Below are 12373 nucleotides of genomic sequence, written 5' to 3' on the forward strand. Positions count from 1 at the left end.
GCAAAAAGGCAAAGTGGCTAATTCTTATCTTTTAACAAAAATACCCCCAACAAATTTATTTATATGAAAATGAAAACCCAAAACAATATTCAAACCCTAAAACGAAAAAATAACATTTAATAGTATTTATTTTAATTTTTCGATTGGTCCCCAGCCACACTACACACTATACCGATTAATTTCGTTGCCTATAAGATATTTCCTTCCCTTCCCTTCCTTCAAAAATAAAACCATCTTACCAAAAATATTCAAACAAATAAATCACTCCCAATTTTTCAAATTCCCTAAAAAAAAAATGGCGAGACGCAGCGACGATGAAGAAGCCTTTATTGCCTTGGGAAACGAGTGCTCTGATCCTCAACCACCCTTGTTCCGCGACCGATTTGATGAACTTTACCCGCCCGAGTTCTCACGAAAGGTATGGATTTCTAGTTAATTTTGTTCTTGGTTGAATTTGAAGCGATTGGTTTGTGATCGGAGGAATTTTTGTGGTGGTTTAGCTTGTGGCGGAGGTGATCGCTACGTATTTGCTTGTGTTTGTGTCGTGTGGTGTGGCGGCATTGAGTGGGAGTGATGAACCGGTAGTGACGAAGCTTGGAGCTTCAATTACCTGTGGATTGATTGTGACGGTGATGATTTACTCCGTCGGACATATCTCCGGCGCTCATATGAATCCAGCGGTTACTATTGCTTTTGCTGCTGTTCGGCGATTTCCATGGAGACAGGTCATCTTCTTCTTCCTCCTCTGTTTTTCTCCCCAATTTTTATGCCAATTTACCATATTATCCTTTCGCTTTTTCATTTGTTATTTTTATGTTTTCTACAGATATTTTCTATTTTGAGAAAAGCCGTGCCAAATATTTAATTCACTTTTTTGCCTTTTTTTTTCTTCTTTTTTTAAGTTTTGATATTTAGTTTAAGAGTGGAAACCTATACTTAAAAAAGTTTCGAAATATTACATTTGTACCATTTAATTTTTTTATCATGTTATTTATTTTTAATTCTTTATTTTAAATTTAGTTTTCATTTACTCCCTACATTTCAATATTTAGTTTCAATTTTTGTTTGTTAATAGCACTGCTTGTTTTGTTATTCATACTTCAATAATTAAGTTCAAATGATTCTATCATAATTTTTTTACTTATAATTAATTAATTAATTTTTAGATATTAAAATTGATGTTGAGTATTTAAACCATATAAAATTCAAAAATCATGCTACATTTTCATGACTTAAAATACAGGAATTAAAAAGTTCCTTTTTTTTTTCTAAATGTAAAAAGAAAAAAAAAAGTTTTTCTTTCTTTCTTTTCAACATTAAAAGCATGCTTAGATATTGGTGGTTGAGTTGATAAGTGTACTGAGAATAGATGTGTATTAGGTAATATAATAAAAATGTCCAATAAAAAGACAAAACAATGTCTCCTTTCTTTTAACATTTAGAAAACAAAATCAAATTTATCATTATTTTTTTCAAGTTTACTAAATTAAAAATAGTAGAATTCTTATTTTAACTTTGGTACAAAATATTTGAACAATTATACACCGACAAATAATCACCCTGAATCTAGAGCTTTGGATTTCTAGTGCACTCTCTCATTTTCGAAAAATAAAATAAAATTATCAACATATTCTCTCTCTCTTTTTTTTTTTTCTTTTCAGAATACATACTCTTTTTTGCTCTATTTCACTCTTTTTTAAAAAATTTAAAAATTAAGAATATATACTCTTTTTCTTTTTCTTTTTTAGATTATATACTATCTTAATCTCTCTTTTTTTTCTGAAACTGTATTAAAAATTAAGATTATATATACTCTCTTACTTTTTTTTTTATTTAAGAATTATAATCTCTTACTTAAGAATTAAGAAAAAGGAACCCCCAATCAAATCAACAGTGATGGTGATATATATTATAAATGTCTATTTTATTGGACGGGCGGAAATTAATTATAATTTTTTTAAAATTGGAAATTTAGTGGTAATGATGTATGAGCTGCGCCACTTCATCAAAAAGAACAGTAAAAAATTATAAAAAAAGGGATGGAAAAGTGCAATTTATGCCACCTGAGAAGTGACGTGGATGAAGTGTACGGAAGATATTTCGATAAGTGTCCCCACCAGTTTGGCAGATATTATATATAAAAAGACTATTGGCAGATACTTTCTAAGGAAAGCAGCCTTAATTGCTTTTTAATTCACCAAAAGTCATCTTAATTGAGAATATGCTTTTCCATCTTTTCCAGTTTAGACCTTTCAAACCTTTTTTCTTTTTAACTCTTTTTCTATTTTATTTTCATATATATTTTTTACATGACTTAGTAATAATTGATGTATACTCTTATGGTTCGTGAATTGAATTTTATGCGGTTGATGCAGGTTCCACTTTATGCAGCAGCTCAATTAAGTGGAGCTACGTCTGCAGCCTTCACACTACGCATATTAATGGATCCAATTCAAGATTTAGGTACTACTTCACCACATGGACCGGCTTTGAAAGCACTTGTTATGGAGATTGTTGTCTCATTTTGTATGATGTTTGTCACTTCTGCGGTTGCCACCGACACCAAAGCTGTAAGAGCATCTTATTGTTGTTTACCTCTTACTCACAATCTTCTCTTAATTTCCTTTCGCTAAGGTTCACTGCTTTTTTATATGTAATTTTTGGCAGATAGGAGAGCTTGGAGGCGTAGCTGTGGGGTCAGCTGTATGTATCTCGTCCATCTTTGCTGGGTAAGCAAAGCAATTATAATTGTTTCTTTTTTTGGCTTTTTGTTCTTAGCTGGAAGTTTTGTGGGTATCTGGAAAAATCTTAAACAAGATTTTGTTTTGATTGAATTCCAAATTTGGACCCTATAGTTTGGAGAAAATTTGTTTATTTATGAGATTTTATCAAACTATAAAGCTGGGGTTAACTATGTGTAGGCCAATATCGGGTGGATCGATGAACCCAGCAAGATCAATAGGACCAGCCATTGCAAGTTCACGTTACGAAGGAATTTGGGTGTACATGATCGGTCCAGTTACAGGAACCTTGCTTGCATCATTTTCATATAATTTCATACGAGCCACTGAAAAACACACCCATTCACTCTCGTTACATTGACATCCAATCGATGGGATCATGCAGCTGGAACTTCAAGTCATACCAAAATCAACTAGTTCAATTATTGTATAAATTAATGTGTAGCTCCTATAATAAAAGTTGTAGTTTAAGTTGTAGCTTTAGAAAAACTTAAGGTAAGGTTAGCTTTAATTGTCTTGCAATTTATTTGTTTTTTTAGTTTCGAGAGAAGAATGAATCTGAAATAGAGATTCATTTTTCTTTTTATTACTCTTGTTATTTTACAAGTGTGAGTTTTGATCTGATTTTTTTTACAATAATCAATCATAAAATTGGTTCTTCTTTTCAAGTTAATTCTCTCATATATTTTTACTTTTCTCTCTTATCTTTTGATGAGAATTACTTAGCTTGAATGGATTGAGACAATTGTTTTTTAGTAGGGAACATTGAAACTTCAAACTTTAAAAACAAATATCAACATAATAGAATAATATAGAATAGTAGATTTAGGTATTAACGGATAAAACAGATTAAAAAAATGTTTTAAGTTATTTACGTTTATAGAAAAGTTATGAAAGTATTTATAAAATATAGCAAAATCACACTTAAGGTATTATGTATACATGTAACTCCCAAAATTTTTAAAATATATTATAGTTGTGGTTACTACAGATTATTTATTTTAGTATAACAATTATGGAGATCATGTCAAACTTTTCTATCTGTTAAGATACAAAATTATCTTAATTATTGTTGGGTTAAGTAATAGCTTAATAATTAATTATATTGCAATATAATAGTTGAAGTGATAGATAATGTATTAAATATAAAGAAATTTTCAACATTGATTGACTACAAAAATATTAAATAAAAATAAATATTGATGATGTAGGTATATGTATTTTAAGGTAGAGATGTAAATGGGTTGCGGATATCTTGGGCCAACCCGAAAATTCGGGTTGGTTGGATAATGGGTTGGCAACCTGAATGATTCCTAGAGCATTCCTAACCTAACCTTAAAAATTTAGATTAGGTTGGATTGAGTTATTAGACGATATATTTCTTTTCTCATTTCTAATATTCGTTAAATTTTAAAAACATTACGACATCAAATCCATAAATCGACATATCCAAAAACATCCCTGAAATACAACGTTAATGATGATAATACTGGACAAAAAAATTTCAAACATTGTATTTCAAAACTTAATATAGATATAAACGAAATCATTAATTCGAGTTGGATTGAGTTGAATCGAATTTTTTAAACCTCAACTCAAGATTTAACTTAACTCAAAAAAACAAAAATAAATAAATAACACAATCTCATCCACAATTTAAAATAACCAAATTTAAACGTTAGAAGGTTGTGTAGTTTGAATTATTTCAGTCCCTATTTTAATCTACCGATTTGTGTATCTTTTTATTTTATTGGATGGTTGTGGGGGGTATTTACCATTTTTAATGGAAATTTAATGCCAATGATGCATGACTTGTGCCACAATAACATTTAAGAGAGTAATATAAAAGGGTAATAAAGATTTCTTAAAAGGAAAAAAGAATTAACTCTACAATCACATTTAATTTAATTAAAAGGTTTTTCTTTTTAAGTATGGAAATTAAATTTATCCATTCAGAAATAAGAAATTACATACAATTATAAGATAATTTTTTTTCTTTTTTGAGTTACAACAACTATGAGAGATGAAGAACTGAACCTTAACCTCCAAAAAAGATCATTTCAATATCATTAATTAACTAAATGAGATAAATTTGAAGTTGAGAGATTGGATCTATATATTAAAAAATGATAACCAAGGATAACTCCATCTACTCCAAGATATATTTTGATACACGTCCATCACCCATATTTATAGAGTTAATTAAAAGATTTTTAATATCATTATTCAATCAATGTATGTCACTTACAAACCACTCAAAACCTCTATTTATAAGCAAAAATATGGCAAGGAGGTGATAGATCTAATTGACACTAACAGTGTGTTATATTGAGACACACAGATAACAAATTGGATAGTTATAATTTGAGACTTAGCAACCGACACAAAGAACATTTACTTAACACGTATATCATAATATTTATAATACTATTGTTAGATGTTCATTACTTATAATATTTTAATAGATTATTACTAATTGAAATAAATACTTTATATCCTATGAATTTACATATGAAATAAAAAACAAAGGTAGGGAAAAAGAAGAAACTCGCTATTTTGGAAGGAAATAGTTAGCGGTAGAAAAAGATGTTTGAAAATCAATTATTAAAGTTTTAAAATTGTGAAACAAACATCAATTGATTTTAATTATACATAGAGAGATGTAGTTTGTGGCATAATATGAGATGTAGAAAGATATTTTTTGACCTAAGTGGACGCAGATGGAGATGGAGATTACTAATATGAGTTTGGGATTATTGGTGGATAGTAGGAGTAGCCTCTTGGGCTATTCTACCAAATGGATCCATTTCAAAAGTAATTATAATAATGTTTTGAGACTCCACTTTTCACATTATATGAACTTATTATTTAACTCCCTATTATTTCTATGTGATTCTTTAGATTGAAATTTTCATTATGGATAAAAAATCTAAGGAAATTTGTAAAAATAACCGAGTGGGATAAAATAAGTACCGTGAATTTTTATAGAGAAATATAAATAGTTTGCCTTTTATTATTCATATAAAAGACTTATAAAACGTTTTTAAAAGTTTCAAGATGAGAAATACACAAGTGATACTAAACTTATAATTTAACAGAAAAAAATAAAATAGCAATTACAATAGAATAATAATTAAATATATATACATATATCAATATTAAAATAAATGTAAATATAGCAAATTCTAACAAATATATATTTCTATTTTTAATAGATTAGTGATTTTGCTATATTTGATTTTTTTTCAAATGCTACACTTAATTATTTTGAATTTAATAATTATATTTGCTACCATTCATAAATATGTGTATGAGAAACAAAGATGGGCCTTAAGTGTTAGAGAAATAAAGATGGGCTAATAAAGCAAGGCCCTAAAACAAAAGGATGTGATCCAAAAATATGATGGGCTGATCCAAACAATTGTTGGGTTTTTGAGATCTGATGTTAAAGTCCGAAATGGAATGGTCCATTGAAAGAGAATGACAAATGAACAAATTTGTCCCTCCTATAATTATGATGTATTCTGAAAACAAATCTAATAAATTCAAAGCAATATCTACTAAAATCTTAACCGATCAGAACACATCTACATTCATGCAATAATTTAAACAAACTAAACAATTCACACCTTCAATATATAAGTATGCACTATTATTGTATTGCTATAATTCACACCTTTAATATATAATATATATATATATATATGTATGTGCTATTATTCTATATACATACTAGTATATATACAGGCTTACACCGTGATTGTTTGGAGGTTGACTATTACAAATGAATGTTGCCATAGTAACAATTGGAACCGAGAAGGCCGGCATGGACGACTCTAACTAGACCATGGTGACATCGAGCAAACCTCTATATTTCATAACTTTCATGATAATAGAATTTTAAAGACAAATGTTTTTTGTTTGGGTTGACTTGAAAGTTTTAACATTTTTAATTTTTGGTTCAGATTCCATATCATTAAAATAACTAGTCAGATTAACCCGACCCGACTCATATATTATGTATGTATTGATACATATATATATATGCATGTGTGTATACGTATACGTGCATACATATAAATATAAGCTATACAATACATATATGTATAGACATATACACATATAAATATGTCACACATTTTATACATTGAAAATCACTTCTTACTTCAATTTTGGGAGATTTTTCCGTTTTAAAAAATGAATACATATAAACTAGTTAGATAACCATAGGCACCAAAACATGGGTAGCAGCAGCCACGATGCAGATAGAACTCGTGGATGCATCGACAAAAATAAAGGCAATTTAATGGTCAAGATTGAGAGGGTTGACACGGACGGCTCTAATTGATCTATGTCAACATTGAGCATATATATACACTTTTCTACGTACAAAAGTATGTAGATATATCCATGTGTACATGTATAAGAATGGACAGGATTGGGACATGCTATCGTTTGTAGTACTTTTGTCTGAAACTATTGTTTGAACAATTTATTAACTCTTTCAATTCAAGTTTGTAAACATTTTTGACATTACTATAATAAATGGAGCATCTACTTTCAACTATTCAAATGACGAGAATTTATGAGTAATCTCATTCAAATGTTATTTTCTTGTTAGTTAAAGAACGAGAGAAAAACGTGTAAAATTCATTTATTTATATATTTGAATAATGTGAAATTCATGTTAAATAAATTTTAATTTTTTATTTTCAATTATCTAATTATAAAGGATGTTTAGTAAGGAATTCTTATTAAGAACTATTAATACATTGTCAAGGGATGCAATATCTTTATAAGGTACAAAAATTAAAAATAAGACTTTCAAACAGATTTTTTACCTTGAAAATTAAGCTATAAACTTTGAGCATGACACTCATGGGTAGATATTTAATTTCGAAGACAAACTCAAACAAATTGAAAGTATAGGGGACGAATTATAACAAATAAATTTAGAGACTGACTAAGAAGAAAGTAACCAAAATATTTTTAAACCATACACTTTTAACGAGTTAAATCTAAGTTTAATTTTGATGAAGAGAAGTTTCAATTTGGTTTGCTAATTTATTTTTTTAAAATTCAAAAGCACGGCATTGGAATCATTTTCAAGACTGTTTTTGAAGTTCTTAAAAGCAACCTTTGAATGAACATCTGTTTTCTAAGATTTTTCTTAGCCAAAATTGTATCATTGAATTTTGACTCCTTTTTTTTATTATTATTATTATTTTTTTTACCTTTTCATTATTATTATTATGACGACCTTTTGATTTACCTTTTGATTGGGCTCTCAACTCTTAACAGTTAACACTCGCCCTTTACTCTCCATACTCTCTCACTTTCACTCTTACCATTTTTGACAATTTCACTCTAATTTGCCGTCAATGCAACATTTAAAAAAACTTGCATAAAAAAGTGAGACTGAGTTAATAATAAATTTTCTTCGTCTGTCTTTTTTTAATTTAAAAAGAAATAAATCCATCTAGTAAAAATGAATTAAAAAAATAGATGAAGTTGAAAATGGTTGGCAGTGGCATCCAATCCATCCATGTGAGGCAAAGGACAGAGTATTGACTAATTATGATAGTGTCACATGGAAACAGTGAAATAAGATTAAAGAAAATTAGTATTCTCTATTTAATCATTATGCACTTCTAATACCCAATAATAAAACACACCATGATCTCTTCAAACAGAAACAAGATGTTTCATTTCATTACTCATATATTAATATTATAAACTTATGATAAAGTAACCCAAAATACACTATATGACTTAAAAGGAAACAAATTTCTTCCCACCTAATGAGTCACAAATTTCTTCCCATCTAATGAGTCACAAATTTCTTCCCAACCCCGTCTCCCTTACAAGTTCATAACAAAAGAGTTGGGGTTAGCAGAAAAATGCAAAAGAAAAGGTAAAACAAAAAGAGAAAAGAATTGTGGGGTTATTGTTTTAAGGGCATTTGGGTCCTCCTTCCTTTGTCTTCCAGTTGTTGTAGCAAGGACAAACGGCTTTGTTTCCATAGTAGCCAGGCGGCACACACAAGCACTTCCTGCAGCACTTTTGGCAGAAAAACATGCATGGCTTGTGGTATTGTGTTCTTCCACACCGTGTGGCACATCGATTTGGGCATTCTGTTAAATTTTTAATTCAAACCCATTTCAGAAAAATCCAAGCAAATCAAACCCATTTCCATGGAAGCATTGTTAATTAGTAAGGTACTTACGGAAGGCTTTGACACTTCCTGGTCCATATGGGTTCTGAAAAAAGAAGGCAAAGAACAATGCAAATCAAAATGTGAAGTTGTTTGACAAAATGCGGCATTAAACAAATTGTTGATCTTAGAGCTATAAACCCTTATTTACATTCGCGATCTAAGAGTTGAAAAGCGTACGGAAGTCCATTTTGAAATCCAAGAACAGGGCAAATATTAAAAGCAGGAGAAAATGCCTCAAAGGAAGCTAGTAATATAAAAGGAGTTTTACCCTGTTTCGACCACCCCTGCCGGCCATGACCTGGGGAAACGGATGGAACAACAAAGAAAGAAACAGAGTTAGTTGGGTGAGGAAAAAAGAGAGAGAGAAGAAAAGAGAAATGGGGTAAGCAGAGGAGAGAGTGTTACAGCAGTCTGAAGCATGGAAATGGCAATGAGAGCCAAGAGCAAGAGAGCAGCGAACTTGGGCATCGCCATTGGAATAAGAAGGAGGTTGAAATGGGAAATGGGAAATGGGAAATGGGGGGTTTGGGTTTTGGTGGTGTGGTGTGGTGTGTTGAGTATAAATAGAAGGGAAAGGAAGGAAGGAAGAAGAAGGTGAGAAATAATCAGGTGTTGTCGCTCATATGGTATCCGGTTTGAATGGTATGGATTTGGAGTGACACATGGCACATGCGTAGGCCCCGTAATTTGCGCTGTTTACGGCTATATCACACTCATACACACAGCACCGGTTGAGGTCCAAACCCAATTTGGTTTTTTCTTTTTAAATAATAAAAAATGAAATAATTTATCATTATGCCATATAATAATAATTAACTATTTATTTCATATCTTTTTGTTAAAAATAAAAATGGTCCAACCCAATTTGAATATTATTCCTATAGTTTTGAAAATGTACATGGTATCCGATTCTTAAGGTTTTTTTTTTTTTTTTTTTTTTTTTTTTTTTTTTTTTTTTTTTTTATCTTTGTATCCTAAATTCGTCTTTTGGCTTCGTTTTTTTAGTCCACGCAACTTATTTTGGACTCATTTAAATCTATATCTAAATATTATGAACTATCCGAATCAAGGTAATTTATCTAATTCAATAGTCATAAGAAAATACACGTGTCATCGTCACGATCTATCAATTTATTATCATCAATATTAATATGGAACACATCTCACCTTATGACCAGTTTTAAAATTAGTAACTTGTAATTTTGTCATTTGATTTGAAAAATGATGTAGTAGAGATTGCAATTTAAGATGTCAAGAAATCCTACAATGCCTATAAAAGAGAGGCATTTATAAAACTTTGAATGCTCTTTTGCAACATGAAATCTTTTGAGATGCTAGTGTACGAGCATCATTAAATGTTATCTTTGTTTCTTTACATTTATATATATATATATATATATATATTGAAATAGTGGTAATTGTTTAATATTTTTAAGTAATATTTTTTTTTAATATGAACAACAATCAATACAAAAAATATATATAATATGTATATATTTGCATTACTCCCTAAGTTTCATGAAAGAAGATGATATAAAATAGGTAAATTTAGAAGTCCATAAAAAAAAAAAAAAGCATTAGGTTCTGTGTTGTTAATGAAATATATAAGATAAAAAAGGTTTATTATTTTGGAAGAGGGAGGAAGGCATTGAAGAATGGAAAAGGCGATGGTTAGTTAGGTAGTTGGACATTTGGGGACCCACTAGAAAGGTAGAGGACAGTCAAAGTATCCGCAATTTTCGCTTCAGTCCCTTCCTCTTTAATTTTTTACCTTTCTCGAGGCGCTCCTTCTATTTCTCCAATGGAGGGAATTCCAAATATTTCTCTACAAATAAAAATCACTTCCTTATACTATCACTTTTAACCATACTTAAATTCTCCTTATATTCTTTGGTTCTACACTTAGATTCAACAATGTGAATAATATAAAAGGTTTTAGAGAATTCATTTCTAGTTGGGATCTTACTTTCTTTCTTCTTCTTTACTTTAGATTTTCTCAACCTTATTTCGTCTCTTTTCAGTTCTATTATTTATTTTTATTTTGTTATTTTTCTATTTATCTATGTAGTAGTGGTGGAAAGTTTTTTTTTCAGTAAGTGATAACGGAGCAATCGGTTCATAATTTTTTAAAAATTTAAGTCTTCGATTTCTAGTTGCATGTATTACTGTTTGAATTTAAATAAAAAAGACTTCTCAAAACCTGCCATGATATTTTGATTAGTGTGAGTTGCTCATTATTTGTGATTTTGCTAGAAGTGAAACATATATGTGAAGTTTTATGAGTTCAATCAAGTTTGATGTAGATAAATTTTATGGAATGATCAACTTTCACATGTTCAATTAAGAGACTAAAGGTGTTAAAACAAGTGTAAGCCAATATGTAATTCTACCAAAGATTTAAAAAAGAAAGTCTTTATGCATGTAAATACAAACAATCTTATCAAATGAAAATTTGAGCTAGGTCATTAAAAGACTGTAAATTTGTTGTTGTCGTTATCATTCTCGTTAAGAAAAATGTAGACTTCGAATTCTTTTTAAGAAGGAAAAATTCATCCTTATGGTATGTACACTTTACCATGATAAATTAAAGGATGTAATGCTAGTGGTTCCACAAATTTGCACATATTCGTTAACTTGCCAATTCTACAAGGTGTTTGGTAGAGGTGGTGTCGATGGCTAAAAATCTTTTGGGTGATCTAGAAGTTTTATTAATTTTTTAAAAAACATAGTGGTTTATATTTAATACGTGACAAGAAAAAAAGTATTTGAAAGGTGGTATTCTAACTAATCTACTCTTCCTTTATGGTAAAATGAATTATAATTCTCTAATCGATATATAATTGTTGGTGAAGACAATTCATATAGCATATTGTGTTCCAAAAATATATATTAAATAATTAAATTTTACGACTACATACTAATAAAAAAACATACTTTCTTTTAATAAGTCTTTTGAAAATTAATTTATAGACTAGAATGATTATATTTTATCGTGTATAGTCAAACTAAAACATTTTGAATATTTATCATAAACGGATAAAAAATACATTTTCTTAATAAAATTAAAAAAAAAAATATTTTGCATTCTTCAACTTTGAAATTATATCAATATTGTATTCCATAAGTAATATTGAGAGAAGAAACTATATGATTCCAAAGGTTTTGTAAGACTCATTTTTGCAACAACTCTTCAATTTCTAAACTTTCGTTCAAATCAATTTGCACGAGTTATGAGTTATGAATGATGCACTAGGGTAAATGTTAGGTTCCCTAGTTTCACGAGGCCATGTGCAAATGTTTTTAAGTTCTTGTAATGTTAATTCTTTTTATATATAATTTTAATATTATACAATTTAGGTCTTGAATTTTAATAGATAACATTTGAGTCCATATTATTATCAAATTTGACCATGTA

At 29.2% G+C, this 12373-nt stretch overlaps 2 protein-coding genes across 2 annotated transcripts; one reads left to right on the forward strand and one right to left on the reverse strand.

Moving 5' to 3' along the window:
* The first annotated feature begins 295 nt into the window (after positions 1–295).
* LOC101205456 (aquaporin NIP2-1-like) lies at positions 296–3102 on the forward strand. The gene is given in 5 exon segments (NM_001305773.1): positions 296–418; positions 501–725; positions 2376–2570; positions 2668–2729; positions 2922–3102. Coding segments are annotated over 5 exon segments (786 nt in total).
* Positions 3103–8423: 5321 nt separating this feature from the next.
* Positions 8424–9534, reverse strand: LOC101205216 (gibberellin-regulated protein 4). Its single transcript, XM_004147424.3, has 4 exons — positions 9364–9534; positions 9227–9256; positions 8968–9001; positions 8424–8875 (listed from the first exon to the last, which is right to left on the reverse strand). The coding sequence occupies exons 1-4, from the start codon at positions 9430–9432 to the stop codon at positions 8694–8696; spliced, it is 315 nt and encodes a 104-aa protein (XP_004147472.1). The 5' UTR covers positions 9433–9534; the 3' UTR covers positions 8424–8693.
* Between the last annotated feature and the right edge of the window lie 2839 nt (positions 9535–12373).

The sequence above is a fragment of the Cucumis sativus genome, chromosome 3 (genome assembly GCF_000004075.3).
Source record: "Cucumis sativus cultivar 9930 chromosome 3, Cucumber_9930_V3, whole genome shotgun sequence".
NCBI classification, from domain to species: domain Eukaryota; kingdom Viridiplantae; phylum Streptophyta; class Magnoliopsida; order Cucurbitales; family Cucurbitaceae; genus Cucumis; species Cucumis sativus.